The sequence below is a fragment of the Catharus ustulatus genome, chromosome 2 (genome assembly GCF_009819885.2).
Source record: "Catharus ustulatus isolate bCatUst1 chromosome 2, bCatUst1.pri.v2, whole genome shotgun sequence".
Lineage (NCBI taxonomy): Eukaryota > Metazoa > Chordata > Aves > Passeriformes > Turdidae > Catharus > Catharus ustulatus.
Window position 1 is genome coordinate 30487641 of NC_046222.1, and position 26518 is coordinate 30514158.

The 26518-nt window shown below is 44.3% G+C and overlaps 1 protein-coding gene across 2 annotated transcripts in view; it reads right to left on the reverse strand.

The window, feature by feature from the left end:
* The window catches only part of EPHB6 (EPH receptor B6), a 72475-nt gene that overhangs the window by 12457 nt on the left and 33500 nt on the right, over positions 1–26518 (reverse strand). For both annotated transcript variants that reach the window (XM_033052838.1, XM_033052837.1), the window contains exons 5-6: positions 10426–10581; positions 9118–9456 (exon numbers count right to left, since the gene is read on the reverse strand). In XM_033052838.1, coding sequence (XP_032908729.1) covers positions 9118–9456; positions 10426–10581 — 495 coding nt within the window. The remainder of the gene's footprint in view (positions 1–9117; positions 9457–10425; positions 10582–26518) is intronic.

Below are 26518 nucleotides of genomic sequence, written 5' to 3' on the forward strand. Positions count from 1 at the left end.
CAACATTTAAATTTTCCAGAAAAAGCATGCCAATAAAAAGCTGCCACCAAACCCCACCGGTTTTAGAAAATAGACGTAAACTTCCTTGAGGTGAAGAATGAAGCAGAGACATTTGGCAAATGATCAAAACCTGCAGAGTAGCATTTTCTTTCCTCATTAATTGTGAAAAAGATAAAAGGATTGTTTTTAATAACAAGATAAAATTATTCTGAAAAACATATTTCAGACGGGCTTCAAACAGCTCAGGCAAGTGGGAACTAATTTAAAAATGTAAATGCAACAAAATCAGAGTCTAAGCAATAAAATGCTTTCTCTCCTTGTTACTCCTTTTATTTTTATCATTGTTTGTCTTTCAAACAAGATGACATAACTGCTTCACCTGCCAATGAGAATATTGTGACAAGAATGGAAGAGAGCAACAATTAACCAAGACCATATGTAGCATTTAAGATGCAAATGAATAACTCTGTATTAAAATGTCAGGAGGTAACTTGTCAGTTAACATTTGACCAAGACAGATTCTGCTACATTCAATGTTCCAAAAAGTTAAACTCTTTTCCGCGGAGACACAAGCAAACACACAGGAGATGTGTGCGCAGCTACACTGCCAGGGAACAGCCCACTTCTAAGATTCTACAGAATGATTAGAGTTAAAACTTCCTCAGTTCCTCTCCTTCCCACCTCTAACAGTTATTTTTCACTTGTTTCTCATTTCTTTCCAATCCTCAATTTTTTCCCTATCTGGAAGAATTAATCAAACAAAGAAACAGCAAACACATCACTCAAGGGTATCTCTTGACCATGTACCACAGCATTCTAGAATGTTCCTATTATCCAGATATGTCCAGCACTTAGGGTAATAAGATGGTGGTGGGGGAGAGACAACCAGAATACTGCATTTGTATTAAAAATAGTAATTTCAGTGATTTGCACCTAATAAACAGACACTACTTAAAGCAAAAGCCATTAAAAACTCTCAGAAATAAAACCAGCTACGAACTACCACAAGGCAGACTATCTTTAATCTGCCTCTCTGAGACAGAGTTTAGATCTTGATACATATTTGCCTCCCTTTTAAGGACCTAAAAAATTATGAAACACTGGCCAGGGAGTTCTTCCATCACTTGAAGTAAAAGAGATATCACGATTTCTCCCATGAAAAATTTCATACTAACATGGTATGAATACTAACAAACACTAAGGCGATGTGCAACGCAAACATAATTGTTGGTGGAGTAAGTACATATTCCCTGTCAGAAGTGCATTATAAGGTTATTCTCTCAGTGTTAATACATTAGGAAATATAAAGTTCAAGGTTTTATGTCTATGGACATTCAAAGTATCATACCTCTGCTGCCACACAAGTGCTAGATGAATATTTTCCCTTGTTTGCATGCCAACTATTTAAAAGGTTTATAACAGAACTTTGCTTCCAAAGCTTTCTTTTGTATACACAAATGTGTTCAGATCTATAAAGATTTTCCAGTTTTATTCTTTTCTTTTTACATGAGGTTTATAGACATAGATATGTTGGGTCCTTGTCTATTGGCAGATGAAATCACAGTGCCTGATTCAATCCAATCCAGGCAGCTGAACTAGATGATCATTGCAGGTTCATTTCCAACTATTCTATTCTATTCTATTCTATTCTATTCTATTCTATTCTATTCTATTCTATTCTATTCTATTCTATTCTATTCTATTCTATTCTATTCTATTCTATTCTAATTCTATCCTATTCACTGAGAGCAAAAAACATGCTGTGAGATCAGATCTTTAATTAAGACTGAAAAAGCAGTTCACTTTGTATGCAATTTAAGTAATAGCAAATGTATAGAACATTCTTGCCCACATAAAACCAGTTAAAACTGTAAAGATTTCCAAACACCAGTTAGATACAACTCCCAGATTCTATATTTTGTGGGTTGTCAGTTGCAACCCTTCTACACTGCAGGACAAATTCTTTCCCAGCAGCAGACACATGCGTGCAAGACTACAGTAATTTCACGATTATAAGCCGCATGTCTGGGTGTCGGCAACTTTTCGTTCTTTGTCCATACATAAGATGCACCTGATTATAAGCCGCACATTACAATACAGAGTGTGATAAAAGGTCTATTCTATCACCATCTGTTGAAGGTGGGGGCAGTGATCCTTATCTCAACGGCAGATATTCTGCTAATGGGCCATCCATTAAAACCAGGCAGGACATTGTTCTTTATCTTTTCATAACCCATCCTTCCTCCAGCCAGTCATTTTCTACTAATGGCCATTGAGTCCCACTGTGGGACTGATAAAATTACTGCATCCCATTGGAAGTTGCTCCAGCCAAGGGGAAGAGCCCAACATTTCTTACCAAAATAAAAACAGAGGTTTTGGGACACTAAGGCAGCCCCTTTCTCCACTGGACTCCAGAGGAAAAACGGATTTCTCCACATCACCACTGGACATCTGGAGGGAAACTGCACCTTCTACAGGAGCACTGCTCCAACTGAACCACATCTGTCACTGCAAGAGGACTGCAGCCACCTTTTAATGGGACTGCTACCAACACCCTGCCTGACGGGGTGTCAGGTTGTACTCTGACTTTGTCAGGGTTTGGGGTTTGTTTCTTTGTAGTACTGTATTTCTATTTTAATTTCCCTAGAAAAGAACTGTTATTCCTAATTCCCATATCTTTGCCTGAAAGCCCCTTGATTTCAAAATTATAGTAATTTGGAGGGAGGGAGTTTACATTCTCCATTTCAAAGAGAAGATCCTGCCTTTCTCAGCAGACACCTGTCCTTCAAACTAAAACAGTAACTTTTCGTGCTTTGTCCATATATAAACCGCACCTGATTATAAGCCGCACTTGGGGTTCGGACCAAAATTTTAGCCAAAATGGTGTGGCTTATAATCGTGAAATTACTGTAATTATCTATCTCAGTCCACAGACTAGGTAAGCAAGGAATGTGAAGGAAGTGCAGACTCGTGTAACAATACATGGCAATCCCCACTTATGCAGAGCTCAGCCAAGCGCCATTCTCAGCAAACCCTGAGCATTTCTGGCATGTGACATTCAGTCCACATTCCATTCCATGAAGATACTTCAGGAGAGCCAATGTGACCCCTCTGTGGTTCTGCCTGGAGGACTCCCATGGGATAATGTCCTGGAGGGAAGAGTGACTTAAAAAAGCTAGTTCATGTGCAAGGATTACCTCTTCCAGGTACAAAAGCAGTCCATCCCAACAATCACGAATTCAGGCAAAAAATGCCAACAGGCCTGCATGTTTGAACAAGGAGCTCCTACCTAACTCAGACACAGAAAGGAAGTACATGGAGGCAGAAGTATGGACAGGTAGCCTGAGAGGAACATAGAAGCGTTGTCCAAACACATAGACACATGGCTAGGAAAGCCAGAGACTACCTGGAATCACATCTGGCACTGCATGTCTAAAGTGAGAAGGGTTTCTCTAAGTACAGAGGTGGCTCAAGGAGGAGAAAAAATGTGGCCCTACTGATGGGTGGTACAGGGGTCCTGCTGACACAGGGCATCTTCTTCACATCAGTCTTTATCAGCAAATCTTGTCTTTAGGAACACCACATCCTGCAGACCTTGGGAAGTCTGCATCTGGGAAAATCTTCCTCATGCCAGATCAGGTGACTGAAAATTTAGGCAAACGACATCATTCCATGGGCCCTGATGGGATGCATCCTTTGGGCTGTTGTCATTTTGAGGGCACTCTTGATAATCTTAGAATCACCTTTTGTGACTCTGAGAGGTTGCTGAGGACTAGCGGAAAGCAAATGTCACTCCTTTCCTCAATAAGGGAAAGAAAGAGGATTCACAGACAGCTAAGCCTTCACCCAAAGGGGCTGAGTCTCCAACCTTGGCGATATTCAAAGGTGTGCTGGGTGTGGTCAGGGACAATTTGCTTGAGGTGACCCTGATGAGCAGATGGGTAGGAGAATATGGTCACCAGAGGTATCTTCCATGCTTAGTTCCTTTCTGATTCTGAGGAGACACTCATTTAGCAGTACTGGCTAGATATCCACTGAGTACAATAGGAGTTTAGACAACTGGCTTGTGGGTCATCACTCAGCCAGGATCCAAACTAAACCCTGCCAAGGCCTGTGTGTTGCATCTAGTTATTAATGTGTTTTCTTCCCCTTCCATCTTGCCCCACAAGCTTCTGAAGTTACAGTAATTTCACAACTATAAGATGCACCAGATTATAAGGCGCACTTCCGGGTGTTGGAAAATTTCTGAACTTTTACTGATATGTAAGGCGCACCGGACTTCTTTTTTGCAGCGAGGATCTGCCACCGGCTTCCCTCGCGCGGTTGCTGGCCGAGGTCCCCCCTCCACCCGGCAGCCACAGCACCGTGGGCTCCCCTGTACCAGGAAGCCACAGCACCGCGGGCCCCCGGGCTCGCCTGCACCCAGCAACTGCAGTCCCACGGCCCCGCCTCCACCCGGTAGTCATGGCCCTGCTGGCTCCCCCCACGGCTCGCAGCTCACGCTTCCAGGTTGGCAAATTTCCTAACTTTGTCCATATATAAGGCGCACTGGACTATAAGGCGCACTTCTGGGTTTAGGTCAAAATTTTAGTCAAAAGGGTGCGCCTTATAGTTGTGAAATTACTGTATATAGTTTGATCAATCTCAGCTAAGCCTCTAATGCTCACTAACATGCCCCTACATTCTCTCATAGTTATTTCACTTCTGTTACCTCTTCAGGTATCCTATTCTCCTCACATTCCAAGCAGATAACATGAAGAGCCTAGCTTTGTTCCAAGCTTTGTTCTAGCTTCCCAAATATCACCTTCTGGGAAGATCAGTCTAAATGCAGCATGGAAATTCCCTTCTTGATATCTTTATTATCTTATCTTTATTTTGAAAATATCCTACATTTTTCTACACATTTCAATTTAATTCTGGCCCTTTCTCTAAATACGCAAAAATTCTTTAAAAGTATCTTGGATTGTCTTCTGTCATAACCTTGTACTTTTGCTCCCTGTGGATGAAGAGTCCTTTAAAAGGGCAAATTAGTCAGTTATTTTAACTTCCCTCTCTTATTATTAATTTTTGTGTATGCATTCCATTCATGCTTAATAAAAAGGAAAATAGCCTTTATGACACAACATTCTATGTTTTTACTTTGTATTTTATACCTATACTTGCTCAAAAGGTTTCTGACTTCATTTAAACTGTTAGCGAGACTTGAATTTTGAAAACAAGCACATTCGTTCTCTGCTCATACTGCGGAGATTGGGCATAGTAAAGAGAGAAACTGGAATAATTCCTTTTTGTGGAGTGACCATAGAAATTGTTATTAATTCCCAGTTATAGCTGGGCAAATCCATTACAGATGGCTAAGTTGACAAATGTCACTAATGTCACTAAGGAAAAATCTTAGAAGAGTATTTTTATTTTTCCTATGTGAATAGAAAACAAAAAAGCTGAATTCTTAAGGAACTTTGGTGAGTGCTCAGGGTTGGCGATTAGATCACAAATAAGCAAACAAGTAATGACTTTGAAAAACAGTGTCTTTCATTCAGAGGACAATGAACACTCACACTCCACTTGCTGTACCTGCTGGCTTTAGCCTGACAAAACACAACAGCATGTAGTTTTTGACAGCTCTCTTCTTATTTCTTTCTTGTTTTGAACGAAAAAATGCCTTTGTCCCTGCTTTTGCCAACTAAGTCTTTTGGCCCTCTTTGGAAAAGCAAACATCTTCAAGCATTCATCATTTCCCTTCATGATCTCATAATCATACTTGGCATTTACTTCCCTTCCTCTTCTCACACCATTTCATGTAAAAATCTTCTGTCAGGTCCTCTTAAACTTCCTGGCACTACCCAGAAATGTCCTTGTCCCCATTCAGCCTCTTACACAAGCCTTCAGACTGTCTAGCACTCATTTTTTCAGTGCTACAGATTTTTGGTATTGCCAGGTCCCACTGCTCTGATTCCCACTGATGCAGAAGACTGCGACATATATTTTCACAGGTACAAGGCAACCTGGTCAAATAACCTTTATCTTCACATACCTCTATAAGCTCTCAGAATGTCTGGACTCAGCTAAAAAAACCCCAATACATTTGCTTTTAGAAGTCTGCATTGATTTGTTACAACATTTAAATCTCTGCTGCCTTTCTTTTTTCCTCTTCTTTCTAGGAATGTAACAACTGCCTGAACGAATAAGTTCAGTAGCATTTCTCTGGAAACAGACATTACTGCATGCTTCAGTGAAAGTTGCAGGGAAAAAATGGTAGTTACAGGTATTTACAGCTGTGCACAGAAAAAGTTTCTTCACAATCCTTTAAATGAAAACCTGACATCTGTCCTGAGACATGAGAAGATGTATTTGTTTACCCTGGTAAGTACACTTGGAAATGTTAAAATAATAAATAAAATTTAGTCAGTTGTATTTTTTGTAATAATGTGGTAGGAGTTGAAGTTCTTTGCATTTTTGTGTGTCAGGTTCACACCTGCGAAGAAGTATAACTTCATTAGAATTACATAATTGCCTTTCATTATGGGGTTCCTGCTATCTGGAAGAGCCTTCCAACATCTCTCTATACATCCTGACATTTATTTAGGTATTCACCCTCAGCATTTCAAACCTGAGCTGAAAGCAATTCCCTTCTCTTGTCTCATCTCTGTACAGTTCTTCTGGGGATTAGCATGTCATATTTGCATTTCACACTATTACTATCCAAACAGGTTTTATTACTGCTATCAAACAGGGCTCATGTTTCAGGTTAAGTCTTACAGTAAAGGAGGATTTTCAGTGCCAGCCCTTCTAATCCTGATTTCAGGCACACGGTCACTGAAGAGTACAAGCATCATAATCAGTCTGCCACAGAAAAATGTGATAGTGTAACCAAAGGATCCTATCATGCTCTGAAGGGCCAGAAGACTGTGAGGGGTAAGCAAACTCTTAGAGGAACAGTGTTTTGGAGACAAAGAGTGAATAGGTATCACGGGAAGAAGAAAAAGTAGAACTGTTTCCACACAGAACATTGCCTAAAATATCTCTAACAAAGAGACAGGAGTATTTTTTAGACCAGCAATTAGAAGAGAGAGAACTCAACTGATATATGAGTAAGCAGAATCTTCAGAATTCCAGGAACTGGAGGGTCTTTTTTTGGGTCATCTTTAATTCAATAGAGAGAAATTGTTTTGCTATGGCCCTTTATCCTAACACTAAAACCCTTTTCTGGTTTGTTTTTTTTTTTTTTTTTGGTACCCTTCATGCTTTCCTGTACCCTTTTTCTCTCAGCACGTAAAATCCTCAAAGTTCTATCTATGCTTGTATAATAATAATAATAATAATAATAATAAATAATAGAAATAACAATAATTGCTACAGTAGCACAACATCAACAAGCAATGCTAAAGTGAAAAGCTGATGAAGGGATCAAAAGGAGGGGGTATGGATGAGACAGACCACGTGATGGAGGAAGCAGAGCCTTCTTAGTATGAGCTGTCAGTACAAATCAAGGGCAGCTCATCTCAAGCTCACTCCTAACGATCCCAAGAAAGAGCAAGGAAAGAAAAACTGCGACCAAATAAAGAAGCCACTCAGTACACACTGATGTTTAAGAAAGTTGTCTTTCCCTTAAACAGCTTTACTGCACAAGAGAGGCACCTTAGAGAGAAGCACCCAACATATTCAAGACACCCAGAGACACTAGGAGACACCTGGAAGAGGATTGGTCAGGAAATTCAAATAGAAACAGAAGAGGGTAGATTTGGTGATTCCAGGAAGAAGAAGGAAGCAGCTGCTCAATTAAGTTACATCTGATATAGATAAAGACTATTGAGATGAGAAGCTTGAAGAAAGAGAATTGTGTAGGATGTTAATAGAACACCCACTTCCTCTAAGAGAGCCAAATGAACTGCCTGGTATTACCATACAAATTACCCAGCCACATTTTACTGTAAACAAAAACTGATCACCCACTTGCAGTCAGCCTCTTAAGGGGACCAGGGATCCTAGAGGTGCTTTGCTACTTAATGTCTGTCAGGTAAGATTTCAAAGGGGGCAAAGAGACCAATCCCTTGGCATCTGTTAACAGCAGAAAATTAGTTGGGGGGTATATATATATATTCCCTTTCTTTCCATATAATAGACGCAGAAATAATAAGATGTGATTTAATCAAGCCCTTGATGCCACATCTGGTTCCACAGCAATTCCCTGGAGCTTTACCAAAATCTTATTTTGCAGGGGTTTCCATACTACATTCTGGAATCTCATACGGGATTTGCTTCAGTTTAACATTTACAAAACCCTAAATGTTTGCAGACATTTTCTGTCACTCAGTTCAAAATGTTTCCCCTCTTTCTCGTCTTCTTCACATTTCTTCTCATTATGTCCTCTTAAACAAGCTGTGTATAATTCCTCCCTATATTAGTTTATACACGCTTGTGAAGAACAACATATGCCCAGTCCCTTAATGCTGGCATTTAACAGAACTCTATGCCTGGATGTATGTGTCTCTCTCCAACTCCAGTCCTTGTAAATGGTATTTACAGGAAATAGAACTCCTCTGACCTGCCTACACAACCATTAATGTCTTAGTTTAGTCATACCCACGGTTTAGTTTCTAGTTACAAGGATCACGACATCTTTGAATATTACTGCACAACACATTTTAATATTTCTACCATTTAAAGAGTAAAAAAAAAAAAGTTTATTATTAACAAGAAAATAAGAAGATGAAATGGAGAAGAGTAGGGGACAGAAAATGAATAGCTTCTCTGGCAAACTGATGCTCACAAAATCCTTGTCAAACCCTGATAGTGTCCCCTCTCTTGCCCAATGAAACAATGTGCTTTGTCTGACCCACAGCACTATGTCTCCCATTGGAATCTTCTCCAGGGCAGCTTCTTTCCCAACAATCACATCAGCTGCGAGTTTTTCTGCCAAGAGGGAAGAATAGAAAGCCCGTTTAGGTAAGGCAGGAATGAGAAGGACAAAAGTGAAACTGGAACTAACAGGGCAGGATAAAAAAAAGGCACGACACATGAGTAAAAAGACAAAACTCCAGGATTCCAAGGATAAAAGCAAATCAAATGTTAGAGAGAAGTAGAAACTTTGGGACTCGGATGCAGGGGTCTCCTCACCTGACTGGCTGGTGCTAACATTGATGGTGGCAAAATGGGGCGCTTCTGAACTCAGTTCCGTCACTAAATTGACGGCCTGGATCTCGAAGGTGTAGTGCACGCGGGCCAGTAGGTTGGAGACCTGGACACGGCTCTCGGTCAGCCCCACCTGGCGTGGCTCGAACTGCACGCTGTCCCCGCAGCGCACGCACGGCCCCGTCGACCCTGCCGGGCACACTTTGCAGATCACGTTGAAGAAAACATCCTTGCGGCCACCCAGGTCCTTCGGGAGCCGCCAGGTCAGCAGCACGTTGGAGCCAACAATTTCATAGCTGAGGTCACGAGGAGCAGAGGGGATGCCTAGAAAACAGAACGAAGGATCAAAATCCTATGAAAGAATGGGAGAGAGGTGAGGGAAGGCAGGAGGCAAAGCAATGGGAAAAACAAGTTGCTGCTTCTTCTCATTCTTACTCTTCTTTATTTGTTTCTTTGAGTGAGGCTAAGAAAAACATACTCTTTGCTACACCAAGCACACACATTAACAAAGGAACAACCGTATTAGCACATTTTGGACAAACAAAATTACAAAGAAGAGTCTTTGTTTCAAGGGTGTGACTTTTTCTTTTCCCTAAAAGAACAGCCATTGTTTAGGGAAGTGCCAATCCCTTGAAATTTTAAACTCTACACAAGCTTAGTACAGATTTCTCTCTACTGAGACCTGTAATTCTCTCCTTTGGTACCTAGTATCTCTGAACTTTGCCAGACTTCAGGTAACCTGTTGAATCTGTTCCAAGAACTGGACATCACTTTTGCCTGCCAGTCAGATTCCTCAATAGCATCAGAGGTAAACTGCTGAAAAACTGCCCATTCTGTGCATCCAACACTTCCTTTGATGGCACAGAGACAGTGAAGAGAAGGAGGAAAATGCAAGGGTGAGAAGAAGGCATGGGGATGAGAATGGGACAAGACACTGCAGCTAAGAAGTGAAAAGTTCAGAAAGGTAGAAGTAGGTAGCAGAATTGCACTGCTAAACCTGGGCACAGACACAAAGCAAGACAGGAAGGGGAGGGACAGAGAGGCTGAGCTCAGTAACAGGGAGGGGTAAAGGAAACACTCTTTGCAGAATATTTCCCTCTGAAGGCTGTAATGAAATCCAAGAATCCTCATTCTCACCATCACTCTGCAGTCAGGTGCAGGACCAATGGGAGATTTTGGGTTATTTCAAAGGTCTTGAGAAGAGGGGAACTGCATCTTCCCCCAAATGATTTGGGCACATTCTCTCTCATTAACTGCCCTTCTTACTTTCAAACACTTCATCCAAACACTTACCAGTGCAGGGAGCATCAGAATTGTCTGAAGCAGATCGATAGTACCGGTTCTGACACACACATTCCTGGGAACCTGGCAGTGGAGCGTGGCTGTGGGCAGGGCATAGATGGCAGGGGTCATCTCCCACAGATGCTTTAAAGAAACCAGGGGCACAGGCTAAGAAGAGGAAAATAAGAGAGGCAAAAGCAGGAAAATAATTAATTCAGATTTCAGAAACATTGTAATCTTATTTACATTTAACTTGTGCTGCTACTGCTGGGAAAAGTTATTGCATAGAGCTGCTACTGGTTTTGGTTCTTTATAGAGCATATTTTGTTCAAGTTGCCATTTCAAAACAGTTGATTTTATTCTATATGTAAGGGCTTAAATTGATTCACTGGCAGATGAAAGAGAACCAGTCCTGAGACAGCTTTGGCCTCCTCGAATAATTGTCTTCTCATTATTCACTCAAAGAGCTTTTAAATTGGAGAAACCAAGGAGCCCAGCCAACTGATTTGTTTTGAAATATCAAACAGTGACCCACACCTCCTTCCCTGCACCCAACACAGCCACAAAATTGAATTTTTTCTGCTGCCTACTACAGTTTCATTGCTTAAAGTAATACACACTACCATTGCTGATTTTGCATTAAAACTAAGAGCAGACACTAAGACTGGCACTCTTATTTTTTTTCCTGTAGGTGTAAAAAACTTCCCAGTAATGGATAAAGGCATGTTAGTTAGTTGAATTTTATCTGCAAATGCATAGGAACACGTACATGCAACAAGTTGAAACAAGGATGGAAATCCATCCTACAGGGAAAGAAAACAAAAAAAAAATTTATTAACCATATGGGAGTATGGCACATTCTAAGTTTGGCAAAGATGCCTAATAGGAGGTGCTTGGACTTTATACTGAAGTGCCAGGATACAGCTTTTACTACTTTTATGTAAGTTTTCTTACATCTGATTTTCTATATAAATAGATGAAGCTTTTTTAGATTTTATGGACTAACAAGATCAGGTTAAAGTTCATTTGCAGTTGACATTTGGTTCATTAACTCCACAATAAAGAGCATTTACAATGGTGAAGTTTCAGATAGGTCCCAGATAAGCATTTGATGTCAAAAGACACACGGAACACCCTCAAGAGCAGAACTGTTCTAATGGTTACCATAAGCAGAATATTCCAAAGGATTGAGGATAGCAAAAAGTTACCTAAAAAAAGCAAAGCAAGTAAGAGAAGAATATTGTATAGAGGCATTATATGAAATTAGGATCATATGTGTTCAATCCCCTTTGGTGGCTACAGGCACAGTCCAGAAATAACAGCCAATAACATCTGTGGAGTCCCATCAGGTTTATGCCTCTTGAATTACTTCATCTTCTCTGTCAAAATTCTTCTTGGATGCAGAGCAACATCCACATGTACACAGAAAAGAGTGGTAAGTCCTGGAACAATTCAGACCATAAAGGGGACTTCAAAAACTCTGAATTATAGCTATTTGATAGAGGAACATTGTTTCTTTCCAGTACTCAAAAAATGACAACATTCTGTGTGTGATACATTGCCATTTGGAAAGGAAAGGGGAAGAAGAGACTGTAATTTTTCAGGCGACGGATGATGGTAAGAAAAGTGTAATTGCCTTTGCCTTCAGGCCTTTATCCAGCAGAAAATCAAATTATTCCCATATGGAGAGATACATCCATATGTTTGTATGGACAAAAAAGAGTATGCAAAATTTTATCCACTTTATAAATTATTCACCTTTCCCTTAATTTTAAGCCCTCTTAACAACCACAGATGTAGAATATAGCATTCACACTTCTTGGCAAATGCACCTGAAACTATGAGAAGTATGAACAGGACATTCTCATCCAACACACTGCACAGTCATTCAACCAAATTTCAAGGATCTTTCTTTATTTGTTTATTTCAAGTTTGAGAATACTGAACTTTATGTGAATGTCATTATTTTCTTAAAAGTAATTTTATTTCATCTGTTTTTTTCTTGCATCAAATTCCTTCTTGAGCTTTATTTGAGGCTTAGGACTAATGACACATTCATCCCAGGTCAAGGCAGACCCTGCAGAATGGTTCTTTTCTTTCATTCAGTATTACAGCCTGATATCAAGTAGGACAGTGACCCTGCTGCTAGCCACAATACTGAAAATGAACAGGTAATGGTAATGTCTGCCATGTATGTGACACGAAAGGGAAATCTGTAGAGGGTACACACTTTACCCCTGAAGTACAAAATCATATTTACCCTACAAGGACAGAGCAAAAAGATTTCAGGCAAATTCACCTTTAGCCCAATTGCCAATCACATGGAAATTAATATTTTTTCTGGTATTTAGTAAATAAAATCAATTTTAAAATAAACATGGTGTGTTAAAATAAATAAATATTTATTTTTACACAGTTCTTTGAAGTTGACTGGTAACTTGCTGTTGAGTCTGGGGATGCAGGGATGAGGTCTGAAGAGATAGCACACTGTTGATGAATTAGCCAAAGATAGTAAGCACAAATGCATTGCTGTAGGTTTTATGCACTGGAACAAAATGGCGCAGCACCTCCTCAGTAAAGAAAGGCAGTCTATGCAATAAGAGCACCTCTGTTGCTTAAAAGGCCATGCAAGATTTCATCAGTGCTATGGGCAGTCACTCCAAGTGAGCATAAACATTCAAAAGCTGCTTGTAAAAACCAACCAACCAACCAAACAAGACACAGAGCAAGAACACAAGACTCTGGACGGGATGTGGTGCAAGCCAATGGATAACAATGTCATCTTGCTCATATATGTCACTGATGCAGTACGCTACTACAGAGACAACACTGTGGAATAGTTATGTGTAACAAACACTAGTGATCAAATATTTACACCTGTTCTTAAAAGCCTCACAAAATCTAATTTCACTGTCCATGCACTGCACTTGGCATTACATGTCTGAACCATATGCAAAGGTAGGTTATTGCTGTCTCCCCAAGCACTGCCCAGTGTCCAATGCCTTTTGTCTTGTCACACTGAGCTGATTCCTTGCTACCTAAGAGATCTCTTACTCACTGAGGTAGCATCTATTTTTGAATGCAATCCCAGAACTGTAAGAGTCACTCAATGAAGAATTGTTTATTTAGGCTCAAGAGTAATGACACCATGAGAACAGGTGACTTTACATTAAATTACAGGTTTAAACAAGAAGAGTATTTCCACCAACTAAAGTAGCAAACTTCTGAGAAAAACTTAAAATATGAGCAGCAGACAGAAAAAAAAAAAACCAACCCAAAAAACCTAACCACATTTAACAAGAAACCTGGTCTGTTTGTGAAGAGATTTTGATATAGTTGCCATTTAAAGTAAAGCAGCACAATTACAGTAATTTCCCGATTACAAGCCGCACTGACTATAAGCCTCATCTCCGGGTGTTGGCAAACATTTTGTTCTTTGTCCACACACAAGCCGCACCCAATTATAAGCCACTCTGTCATTCGCAGGGAGGACCTGCGTGCAACAAAGTTGCCAAATAGTAACAGAATCGCGGCATGGCGGGGTTTACTGGCTTGGTTTGGGCCGTGAGGGATGGGGGCTGCCGACGGGGCCAGGTGGCCCAGCTCGGCGCTGCCGCTCGGCGGGGCCGGCTGCTGCTGGGCTCGCTCGCCCCAGCCCGGTGCTGCGCCGTAGTGGCAGGGGGGCACAGAGCCCGCCGGCACCCGTGGTGGTGGTGGGAGGTAGGGATGGAGCCCGCTGGCACCCACGGCGGCAGCGACAGGAAGGGACGGGAGCTCCCCGCCTCTCCCCGGGCCGCGGGGTCAGCAGGAGGGAGCCCCTGCCTCCCCCAGGCTGCGCTGCCCGAAGGAGGGAGCTCCCCCACCTCCCCCCCACCGTGCTGCCAGCATGGAGCTTGACCCCACCCGTGGTGCAACAGAGTAACCAATTTGTAATAATCACGTAAAGCCGGGTTTTACTGGCAGGTGCTCGACTCGGCACCTCAGTTTGCACTTCCAGGGTTGGAAATGTCAGAAAATTACAGTAATTTCACGACCATAAGGCGCACTGGACTATAAAGCACACCCCCAGAAGTCGGCAAATTTTGCAACTTTGTAGATCATATAAGGCGCACTGGACTATAGGGCGCACTTTTTTTTTGCAGCGAGGCTTCGCCCCCAGCTCCCCCCACGCGTTTGCTGGTCGAAGACCCGCCTCAACCCAGCTGCCGCGGCACCGTGGCCCTGCCTCCACCCGGCAGCCCCGACCCCGCCTCCAGCCAGGAGCCCCAGCCTCGCAGCCCCGCAGGCACCCAGAGGCCCCGGTCCTGCAGGCACCCAGCAGCCCCGGTCCCGCGGGCACCCGGAAGCCCCAGCCTCGCCTCCACCCAGCAGCCTCGGTCCCGCAGGCACCTGGAAGCCCTGGTCCCGCATGCACCCAGCGGCCCTGGCCCCGCAGGCACCCAGTGGCCCCAGTCCTGCAGGCACCTGGAAGCCCCAGTCCTGCGGCCCCGCAGGCACCCAGCAGCCCCAGTCCTGCAGGCATCCAGCAGCCCCGGTCCTGCAGGCACCCAGCAGCCCCGGTCCCGCGGGCACCTGGAAGCCCCAGTTCTGCAGGGACCCAGCAGCACCGGTCCCGCAGCCCCGCAGGCACCCAGCGGCCCCAGTCCTGCAGGCACCTGGAACCCCCAGTCCTGTGGCCCCGCAGGCACCCAGCAGCCCCAGTCCTGCAGGCATCCAGCAGCCCCGGTCCCGCAGGTACCCAGCAGCCCCGGTCCCGCGGGCACCTGGAAGCCCCAGTTCTGCAGGGACCCAGCAGCCCCGGTCCTGCGGCCCCGCAGGCACCCAGCAGCCCTGGTCCCACAGGCACCCAGCAGCCCCAGTCCCGTGGCTCCACGGGCACCCAGCAGCCCCGGTCCTGCCGGCACCTGGAAGCCCCAGTCCCGTGGCCCCGCGGGCACCTGGAAGCCCTGGTCCTGCAGGCACTCAGCAGTCCCGGTCCCGCGGCCCTGCAGGCACCTGGAAGCCCTGGTCCCGTGGCCCCACGGGCACCTGGAAGCCGCGGTCCTGCAGGCACCTGGAAACCCCAGTCCCGCAGGTACCCAGCAGCCCCGGCCTCATCTCCACCTAGCGGACCCGGTCCCGCGGGCACCTGCTAGCTCTGGTCCTGCAGGCACCCAGAAGCCCGAGCCCCGCCGCCCCGCCTCCAGTCAGCAGCCCTGGTCCCGCCTCCAGCCAGCAGCTCCGGCCCTGCCTCCAGCCAGCAGTCCCGGCCCTGCAGGCACCTGGCAGCCCAGGTCCACGGCCTCGCCTCCACCCGGCAGCCGCAGCCCTGCCGGCTCCCCCCGCGGCTCACAGCTCTCACTTCTGGGTTTGCAAAATTTCCGAACTTTGTACATCAGATAAGGCGCACCGGACTATAAGGCTCACTTCCGGTTTCAGGGGAAAATTTTAGTCAAAAGGGTGCGCCTTATAGTAATGAAATTACTGTATTCACATATTAGCTGCTCCTGAGTGTAAGCCGCATTTCCAGGGTGGGAGCAAATTTTTAGTCAAAACGGTGTGGCTTGTAATCGTGAAATTACTGTAATACAAACATGTATCTTCTTCCAACATCTCCAGGTCATATATTCCCTTGTCCTTTATTTACCTTAAGCAGAATGAAACAGCTACATAGGCTCATTAATAAGCACTCCACTAGAGCTGAGTAAACTGAAGAAATAAAACTTCACTGCAGATGTTCTGCCAATGAAACAAATTTCAGTAACACGCTCACATGTCCTATGTGCTAGACCAGAGTAGAATAATGTCTTGGTTGCACCAGCATGTCTCATATGGCTTTTTGAGGTTTATCTGTGAAAAACTGGATGGAGCTCAGAGCTGACAGCTGGAATTAGCCTCTCATTCAGAGGCATTGATCTTCAAGTGGAACTGCAACCACCCTACTATACTGGAGGAGGAACACAGCATGGCATAATCATTCCAGGAATTTCCTGGAAAGGACCGGGAAATACTTCCTGACCCAAGCAATAGAAGAGGCAATGAGGGGAGGTACCCCCTGGACCTGACGCTCAGAAGCAAGGAAGGGCTCACTGGTGATGTGAAGGTTGAAGGCAGCCTTGGCTACAGTGATCATGGCATGGTGGAGTTCAAGACTGAGAGTGCAGTGACCAGAGCAAAAAGCAAGCTCACAACACTGAACTCTGGGAGAGGAGATGTGACCATTTGGGTGATCTGGAGGAGTCCCATGGGATAATGCCCTGGAGGGAAGAGTGACTCAAAAAAGCTAGTTCATGTGCAAGGATTACCTCTTCCAGGTGCAAAAGCAGTCCATCCCAACAACCACTAATTCAGGCAAAAAATGCCAACAGGCCTGCATGTTTGAACAAGGAGCTCCTACCAAACTCAGACACAGAAAGGAAGTACATGGAGGCAGAAGCATGGACAGGTAGCCTGAGAGGAACATAGAAGCATTGTCCAAACACATAGACACATGGCTAGGAAAGCCAGAGACTACCTGGAATCACATCTGGCACTGCATGTCTAAAGTGAGAAGGGTTTTTCTAAGAAGAGAAGTGGCTTAAGGAAGACTAGACAAAATGTGGGTTGACTGCTGAGTGACACAGGACAAGTTCTTCATATCAGTCTTTACTAGCAAGACCAACCTTTAGAAACTCTAGGTCCTGGAAACTTTGGGGAATTCTGCAGCAAGGATGATGATCTTTGCCTGCTACTCAGCTTTGGTGAGGGTACACATGGAATCTTGTGTTGCGTTTTTGACTCCCCAGTTCACTAGAGGCATTAACATATTGGAGACAATCCAGCAGAGGGCTGTAAAGGTGGTGAAGGACATGGAGTATTTCCCACAGGAGGAGAGGCTGATAGAGATGGGACTTCTCAGCATGCAGAGGAGAAGGTTTCCAGCAATCTCATGAATGAGCAGAAATAGTTGAAAGGAGGAAGCAAAGAGGACAAAGCCAGGCTCTTTTCAGTGTTTCTCAGTGTCAGGCCCATGGGTGAATAGCACAAACTGAAACACAGGAGGTTCTCTCTGAACACAAGAAAACAATTTTTTACTGTGAGGGTGACTGAGGACTGAAGCAGGTTACCCAAAGGGGTTGTAGAGTCTCCTTCCCTAGAAAAATTAAAAAATAGTCTGGACCTAGTGCTGGATTGCTAGAGATGACCCTGCTTGTGCAGGGTGGGGGTTAAGGTGTACTCTAGAGTTCTCTTCCAAGTTCAGCTATTCTGTGTTTTCCCTTAAACGTAATCCAATTAAAATGTGTGGACAGAAGCTTGTGGTCCTGGTTGCCTCACTGCCAGATCATTCATCACATACATGATTGTGGGTGGGTAGACAGGGAACAATGAATGGCAAGTTCTTGACACTAGACTACACCTCATTTCAGATGGTCAGAAGTGAAATGAGAATAGGATTGTCAGGTTCCCTCTGAGGGAGGGGCCTAAGAAAAGACTTTAAACAAGACAGAAAAGTGTAAAGAAAAGCAATAAAGAAGAATTTCACCTGCCTGGTTCCACTCACATTACAGAAATTGCACCTGAAGAACTATGGAGAGGAATACTGAGCAACTTAGGAGGGAAGATCTCTCCACAGTGATTATTTTTTATTGTCTAGTGAAAAAAATAATTACTACATAAATATATAATCTCACGTTGTTATTTCCAGAAGGGATGGCAGATACTGAGAAACAATCATGCTTTGAAACTCTCATTCTGCCCCTGGGTATTTCTATTTCCAGAAGAAAAACAGTAAAATGAAATCATATAGCATACTGCAAGCAAAGCAGATTTACAGCGATTAAACACGATTCACATCTCCCTCACCTTCCTAATAAAATATACAGTAATTTCACGATTACTAGCTGCACTAACTATAAGCCGCATCTCCGGGTGTTGGTAAACATTTCGTTCTTTGTCCATACACAAGCTGCACCTAATTATAAGCCACAGCGAGGATCCGTGTGCAACAAAGTTGCCAAATAGTAACAGAATCGCGGGATGGCGGGGTTTACTGGCTTGGCTCGGGCCATGAGGGCTTGGGGCTGCTGACGGGGCCAGGTGGACCAGCTCGGCGCTGCTGCTTGGTAGGCCTGCTCGGAGTCGGCCGCCGCTGCTGCTGGGCTCGCTCGCCCCGGCCTGGCGCTACGCTGCGGTGGCAGGGGGGCATGGGGCCTGCCGGCACCTGCGGCGGTGGTGGGAGGCGGGGATGGAGTCCGCTGGCACCCACGACGGTGGCAGGCAGGGACAGGAGCCCCCGCCTCCCCCCAAGCCGCAGGGCCAGCAGGAGGGAGCCCCCCGCCTCCTCCCGGGCTGCGGGGCCAGCAGGAGGGAGTCCCACGCCTCTCCCCGGGCCTTTGGGCCAGCAGGAGGGAGCCCCCCGTGTCTCCCCCGGACTGCACTGTCTGAAGGAGGGAGCTCCCCCGTCTCTCCCGGGTTGTGCAGCCCGAAGGAGGGAGCTTCCCCACCTCCCCCCTTCCCCGTGCTGCCGGCATGGAGCCTGGCTCCACCTGCAGCGCAACAGAGTAATCAATTTGTAACAATCGAGTAAAGCCGGGTTTTACTGGCAGGTTGCTCGAATCGGCACCTTGGTTTGCACTTTCGGGGTTGGAAATGTGAGAAAATTATTCACATATTAGCCGCTCCTGAATGTAAGCCGCATTTCCGGTGTGGGAGCAAAATTTTAGTCAAAACAGTGCGCCTTGTAATCGTGAAATTACTGTAGTTGAAAAAAGAATACTATGGCCTAAATTTTGTTGTTGCTTATATTTCACATGTGAAATTTTGGCCAAAATGGCTGGACTGAAAGTAGACACTAACTGGCCTCCAGCTACATGAAGCTAAAGAATGGCCTCCAAAGGCAGGCCTGCAGCTATCACAAACTTTCTGCTTCCACATGAACCCTGCCTCTGCATCCAGTCAGAGAACTGCTTACATTCACAAGTACCTTCATCCCTTTCCAAAATTGCCTAAGATAGGCTGCCCACAGCACTCAGGACTTTAGCCCACAGATAGCAATAATAATTGTTCCCAGGACATGGAGCTTTTCCTGGCATTGCCTCAGTACAGTCACTATAAATAGTATATCGAAGGTCGAGTCAGGAGGAAAGAGAAACAAATTTCCTGGCAATCTAAATAGGCAAAAGCCACTTCCTTTTATTCAAGCAGTTACAGTGAGCCTAGGGCTGTCTTTGCACACACAAAGACAGAATCCATCTCTCACTTGTTTCTGAATGATCTTACCTTATATTCCCTTCTTACTGCAGATCACAGCACCAGATCCACTGGCTGTGGTCCTACAGCCTCTGCAGATGACTGCACTCACTGGAGACAGTCATAACAAATATTCAGACTGAAGCAGGCAACTGTACCAGGACTAGTATGTTTTTCATTAGTGAACACTACCATTTTCATCCCAGAGAAAACCTGAACAAGAGCAGCTCCTCCTGAAACACCTCCATGGTGTTCCTGCAAAACAACTTCACACAGAAGACAAACACCAGCTAAGCCACAGGCCTTGTCACTGGTGATAGCACGGATTACCATCCCCCAGCACGAGGACTTTCCAAGAAAACACAGATCTAGCTCTGATTTATTCACAATATCCAGTGCAAGGACAGAGGGTTGCACAGCTAGCACCTCAGGGGGGAGAGCAAGCTGCCACTTTCCATCAAGTCAAGCCTACCATGAAAGGAGAAGGCAGAGCCTGGAGTGCGCAAGCGCTTCTCCCTCAGCTTGTCTCAGTCATTTTTCATATCTTGGCATGGTGTCAGAATGCCACAACAGTTCAGTTGGGCACAGCTCATCTCAGACACTGACCCAGTTTTCCTCAGCTCCCCCTACAACGCTTGGCCTGTGCTTGCCTCACTGCTCACTGAAGACAAGTTCCACCCGGGACACCAAAGGAGCAGCTTCTGACAGACTTCTAGCAATAACAAACAGCAATGCCAGCAGAGGAAAGTGCTGGAATCATGGAGCTGCAGTGGCGAGAGGGGTAAAGAAAACAAAATTGAAAAGAGGACAGACCAAGAACCGGGGAGGTAGAGAAAGAGGCATTAAAAAGCTCACTTGGACAGTAAGGGCAGAGAGTAAATATTTGGAGAACTAAAGAAAATGCAGCAAGGGAAGAAGGACCAAGAAAGGCAGTTGGGAACTTCACAGAGCTTTAGGCACGCCCAGCAGTGACTTTAGGGAAGGTGATACAGGTGACATTGACTTTTTGTATGCAGATATGACTTGGAACTGAACTGGGACACAAGAAGACATTTGGAAGAGCATAAAATTGCTCTCCTCTTGACTGAGACAAGTGGTCTGTTTCTTATATGGGAGTTCTGCTCCCAGGTGTACTGCAGGGCAGCAAGAATAAATATTAGATGTGAGAGTATTGAAAATGCACAGCATCAAAGCTGGCACTGGAGTCAAACTGGGAAGGATGAATGGACACAGATGATTTTAAGGCCCAGGGAAAACTGGATGTGCAGAGCTACAGAGGTCCTCAAATAAGAATGACTCCAGGCAAAGGGATGGAGTTTGGCGCTTAGAGGGCATGATGATGAAAAGGAGTTAGCAATTGATAATATTGTAGAAATATGTAGACATTTAGACACTACATTTCCCAAACTGCTAGAAAGATAGCATAATTAGCATGCAGAAAACACACTAGAAAATAAAAATTGCAGTATCTTTTAAATACAGTAATTTCACGACTACGAGGCGCACCCTTTTGACTAAAATTTTCTCCCGAAACCAGAAGTGCGTCTTATAGTCCGGTGCACCTTATCTGATGTACAAAGTTGCGACATTTGTCACCCCAGAAGTGCGAGCCATGAGCCGGCATTGGGACGGCCCCCGTGCGGGTCGGGCCTGCCAGCATCGGGGCATCCCCCGCGCGGGCGGGCCCACCAGCACAGGGAGGGGGAAAGCCGCTGGAATCGGGGCAGCGGTGGCACGGGTCAAGCCTGCCGGCATCGGGTCACCCGGAGTGCCAGGGAACTCCCGGAGCGCGCCGGCAGTGCGGGGTTCCTGATGCGCCAGGGAGGCACGTGACACCCGTAGCACCAGGGAACTCCTGGAGCAGCGGGGCCCTGGGGACGCTGCACGGAGTGGCAGTGGACATAGTCCAGCCCTGGGGACGCTGCATGGAGCAGTGGCAGGCATAGCCCGGCCCCGCCGGGTACAGGCAGGCCCGGGGGCCAATGGCCGCTGGGTTGAGGTGGGGCCTCGGCCAGCAAGCGCGTTGGGGGAGCTGGGTGTGGAGCCTCGTTGCAAAAAAAAAAGGTGTGCCTTATAGTCCGCTGTGCCTTATCTGATCTACAAAGTTGCAAAATGTGCCGGCTTCAGGGGGGGTGTGCCTTATAGTCCGGTGCGCCTTATGGTTGTGAAATTACTGTAAAGCACTTCTTCTCCCTGCCTTCCCTCCATGAATATATCTGTAAATACGTTGTGGCGACAGTAAATTCCTACTGGGCTAGGCTATTCCACAGTGAGCACTACTGTGCATCTTCTGAATAAGGTGGGACCAGCCAGTGATAGAAGCAAGGCACAGTGATGCAATGGGGCCCTGGGTTGATCTAGAGTTTCACAGTTACTACAACTGTTTGGGTGGGGAAGAGAGAGTGGAAAATGAAAGAAACATAAGGAGAGAAAGTGTGTCTTTGGAGTCTTGAAGAAGAGCATCAAATCAACTGAGATAAAATAAATTAAGTGACTAAGAACTCTTTCCTGCTTAACTGTTGATAGAAGATCAGTTGAGTAAGGGAATTTTAGGTAAAAGAGGTGGAGTTGAAGCAATTACTGGCTAATTATATATGGGAGAACTGCCAGGAAATGGGTTGTGTGAGGAAAAAAAAAGGCAAAAACACAAGAAGAAAGATTTGGGCAGGGCAGGACAGAATGTAAGTAGACCGCAAGCACTTGATACAAGAAAAGAAACAAACTACTTGAAAAGCACCAAAATGTATATGTAAGTAGCAGAAGAAGGCTGGAGAGGCTAATGCAAGGAGCAATATGAAAGAAAAGAAACTGAAAAAGGTAATCTAGATCAAGGCACCAAACACTACTGTCAACTGTGAGTTTACCTTGAAATTAAAGTTCTTGCCCAGGACAGGCTAAGACACTAGTTCCTTAATTTTGAAGTAGAGCAGGCTGTGGGGCGGGAACTTATGGCTGTCATCAGCCACCTAATGGGAGGATATGTAGAAGGTGTAGGAGCAAGGTGGTAGAACATGAGATAACAGACACAAGTTGTAATAACCTCTTACTACATCTTACTAAACTCTTCTTCTACACAGGAAAAAGTAATTTCACCATGGGTGTTGTCATATATTGGAACAGTTGCCCAGGGACATTGTGTAATCTTCATTTTCAGTAATAACTAAAACTAGACTAGAACAGGTCTTGAGTGACCTAACCCAATTTGGTCCTGCTTTGAGCATGGGGTTGTAGCAGATGACTTTCACAAGTCCCTGCAATGTAAATTATCTTGTGGTTTTAAAGGAAGCATCCTTTAAGTGATTAAAATTTAAGAAGAGCTTATTGTGCTCTTTTTCAACTTTGCTACTAGTACGTGCGTACTTTTAGCAGACAATTGAATCTTCTACTTTAATACAAATCTTAACACTCTCTTAGCCTCATACACTGAAAAAGGTTTATCCAAGCTGGTGAGAAAAGACATTTTTTAATAGCACAAAAATAATCATGCAATATTCTTCCCAAATGAGACCTCCAACAGCTCTGTGCACAGTAGCTTGCTCCTGGCAGTTATCAGCAACACAGATGTGATTCCTTCTGCAATCAGAAGGCTCTGCATATAGCCAAAGAACATGGGCAATTTTATGGAATGCTTACAGCTACTACAGATGATAGGCAGACCTTTTGCTTGCTAAATACTCTTAGAAACAAACACCCAGAGAAAGAAGAGAGGACAGGCAGCCATGTGGATTACTTAACCTTGGTAAACACCCAAATGCCTACCCAGCCACCCTTTTACTCTCCCTCCTCAGCAAGACATAGGGAGAAAATTGGATGAGAAAGCTTGTGGGCAGAGGTAAAGAAGTTATAAAGACAGTGAGTTTGTTTACCAATTACTATCGCAGGCAAAACAGACTTGGCTTAGAGAAATTTAATTTATTGCTGATTAACATAGATTTGGGTAATGAGAAAACAAAAACAAACATTAAACCAACACCTTTCCTCCTCCCTCTCCCAAGTTCAGCTTAACGTTCTTCCCTCCAAACTTGTTCCCTCCTCCTCCTCTTTCTGGCTGGTGTTTTCTGCCTCTCATTAAGTATGTTTGTACAGAGGTGCCACACACATGGCTAATCAGCTCAGGTCTGTCCAGAGCTCTGTCCCTCTTTATTTGGAAGTCAGCTTAACACTTTATCAGGCAGTCATTCCTCTTCTTTTTTTGGTCTACATTGTCATTTTTGAAATATTTTTAAAATGTCCCAGTCATAAATTCTAAATATTATTTTCAAAAGCACCTGGTAATTTAAATCCTATATGATTTTGCAAGGCAAGGCACCCTGTGTGTATACATATACAGAAAGAAAAGGAACTAAAGTCCCAACCTTTTTTCCTCTATAAACTACCATTCTCTTTTCTGACTGTTCAGCATGACAAGTCCACTCAGATAAAGTCAACAGTGAATCCCACACAGCCTGCAACCCACATCAGCCAAAGGGCTTGCTGTTTCACTCTTCTATTTAGCTGGAGAAATCTGCCATATAGTAACATAGAGCAGGCAGTCTTATGAAAGTAAGGAAAGAAAGTACCTTAAATCATGATGGGGCAGAGGGGGAAAAAAGGGTTTTCTATCTATCTGCCCAGAATGGCTCTTGGCAGATTCGTTGTTCTAAATAAAGTGATAACAGCTGGTCCAGGAAGGACTCCACAGGCTTGCATATGGTGAGGGGGAAGGCAATGCCCACACACTCCAAAGTGTAAGAAGGAAACTTGCTTCTCCTTCTTATCCTTGGTTGATTCTTCAGTCTTACTAAGAACACCTCTCTGCCTTATCATCAGTAGAAATCTGCCCTTGAGCTATTGCTTTTGTTCTGTGTTTCAGCTAGAACACTGTGGCAGCTCTGTACCACGGTGTATGTCTGCTCTTAGGAAGGGAGAACATGTACAGAGGAGAAGGGCTGGAGAGGACTCCAGGCAGAGAAACACCAAGCAAGGGGACACGAGCTGAACGTGGGTTCATTCTGACAGGACAGCAACATGTTGTTAGCAGAAGAGACAGGAATGATGATCAAGCCAGTTTACAAGGAACATGAGGAAAAAAGAGTCCCCTTTAACATTATGATTCATATTTGGTTGTCACTGGCTGCTCTAGGCTGCTCATAGCATCTCAGGAAGTAAATGATGGGAACTGACTTTTGTAGCTTGATAGACTGTCATTATTTCAGTTATTCCTTTGTATTATTAACCATGTTCATCTATGTCCAGCTTTTATGACAATGAGGCTGCAAGGAAGTATCAGCTTTCACTGAATACTATGAAAAATGGAAGACATTTTAAAAAAAATCTTTATTTGGCAAGCCAAATTTCTTTCTTCCTTTTTTTTTGACTGCTTAAGACTATTAACTGAAAATAAATTATTGACTGGCAGTTTATTTAAACTGTGAACTAGTCATGCTACTGATGCAGACAACAAGTTTAGTGCCATACAGAGCTGCTCTATGTCAGAGCTTACTCTCTCTGGAGCAGCACTTAAATGAATGTAGTTACATTTCTCTCAGAATGAGCAGGATAAAAAGGTAAATGTATTTCAATTATTCTCAAAGTATAAACAAATGAAAAGCACTTACCAATTTTAATTGCCTTTTAAGTCTCCAGCACAAGGTCCTGTATTTTAATAAAGCTATTTTGTGTAACCCAAATCACTTCATGAAGCAGGAATTTAAGGTAACAGATTGACAACCATTAATTATTTGTTGCATTTGCACTTCATGTTAACCAGGGTATTTGTACACTCCATGTCCGAGTCGAATTCTTGTTTGAATAAATCCAACTTTTAAATTGTGTCTGCAGCCAAAACTGAGTTCCACATGACATTTATTTTTTAGACTACTAAGTGTAGTGCAGCAGCATTTTTCACTGCTAAGAGATTCTGAGTAGATGTGTATTAAAAGAAAAGAAGCACCAGAAGGACATCATACACAAATTGTATAATCAACATAAGCAGTTTGCTCTAATGCACTGTCCCAAGCCTGAGATAGGAACACAGCCATGACATCAGACTGGGTGTTCAGGCTTGGCCAGATTTTAGCCCAATACCACTTCTGGGTGATAGTAATGTACTCTACTTCCTCCTACGAACATTTCACAGAAATACCATTGGCCCTGGGGCAGAGAGTACATTACTCGTAATGATGAAACTATTATGACAGCTTTTTCTATCCAGGACAGGCTCACAGAGCCACATTTTCTCTGTCCCCTGACCAGGCTGCTGCCATTCCCCCTTTTTAAAATTTTATTACTGTACACTAGAAAAAGGGCCAGAAATAACTAGGACAGAGAGTGTATTAGCTCTGGGCTCAGCTCTCCTCCACGTGGCATCTTTCTTCTAATGCTGCTGCCTCTTGGTAAAGAAGTGGAATTATGGTAGATCTGACTAGTGACAGCTCCTGCTAGTTCTGTGTGAGTACCCTGAGAGGCTGGGAGGCTGTCTCTGGAGGCAGCTGTAACTAAGGCCTGAGTGGAGTTTCCAGCTGTGCTCTTAGCAGCAAGCAGTGGTGTCCTGGTTTTCACCAGGACAAGGACAATGTTTTGCATTAGCTGGGAACGAGTGTGGCTGTGGAGATGTAATCAGGACCGGATGTTACTCTACACCACCTCTTATCATTGACAGAGGTGAGGGGAAGATCCTCACATTCCAAGGGTAAGGGGAAGGCACTCACACTCCAAGGAAAAGAGCATTCCTTTCCGTTGGGAGAAAACTGGTTGGAAAGAGCCAATTTATCTGTTTATAGTCACTTTCCATGTAAATCATCTGCCTTACATATTTTGTTGTTAATATTGCTGCTGTTACTGTTCATTTTATTATCTTATTGCCATTTCCAGTAAATTGTTCTTATCTTAACTGATGATCTTTGCCTTTTGTGCTTCC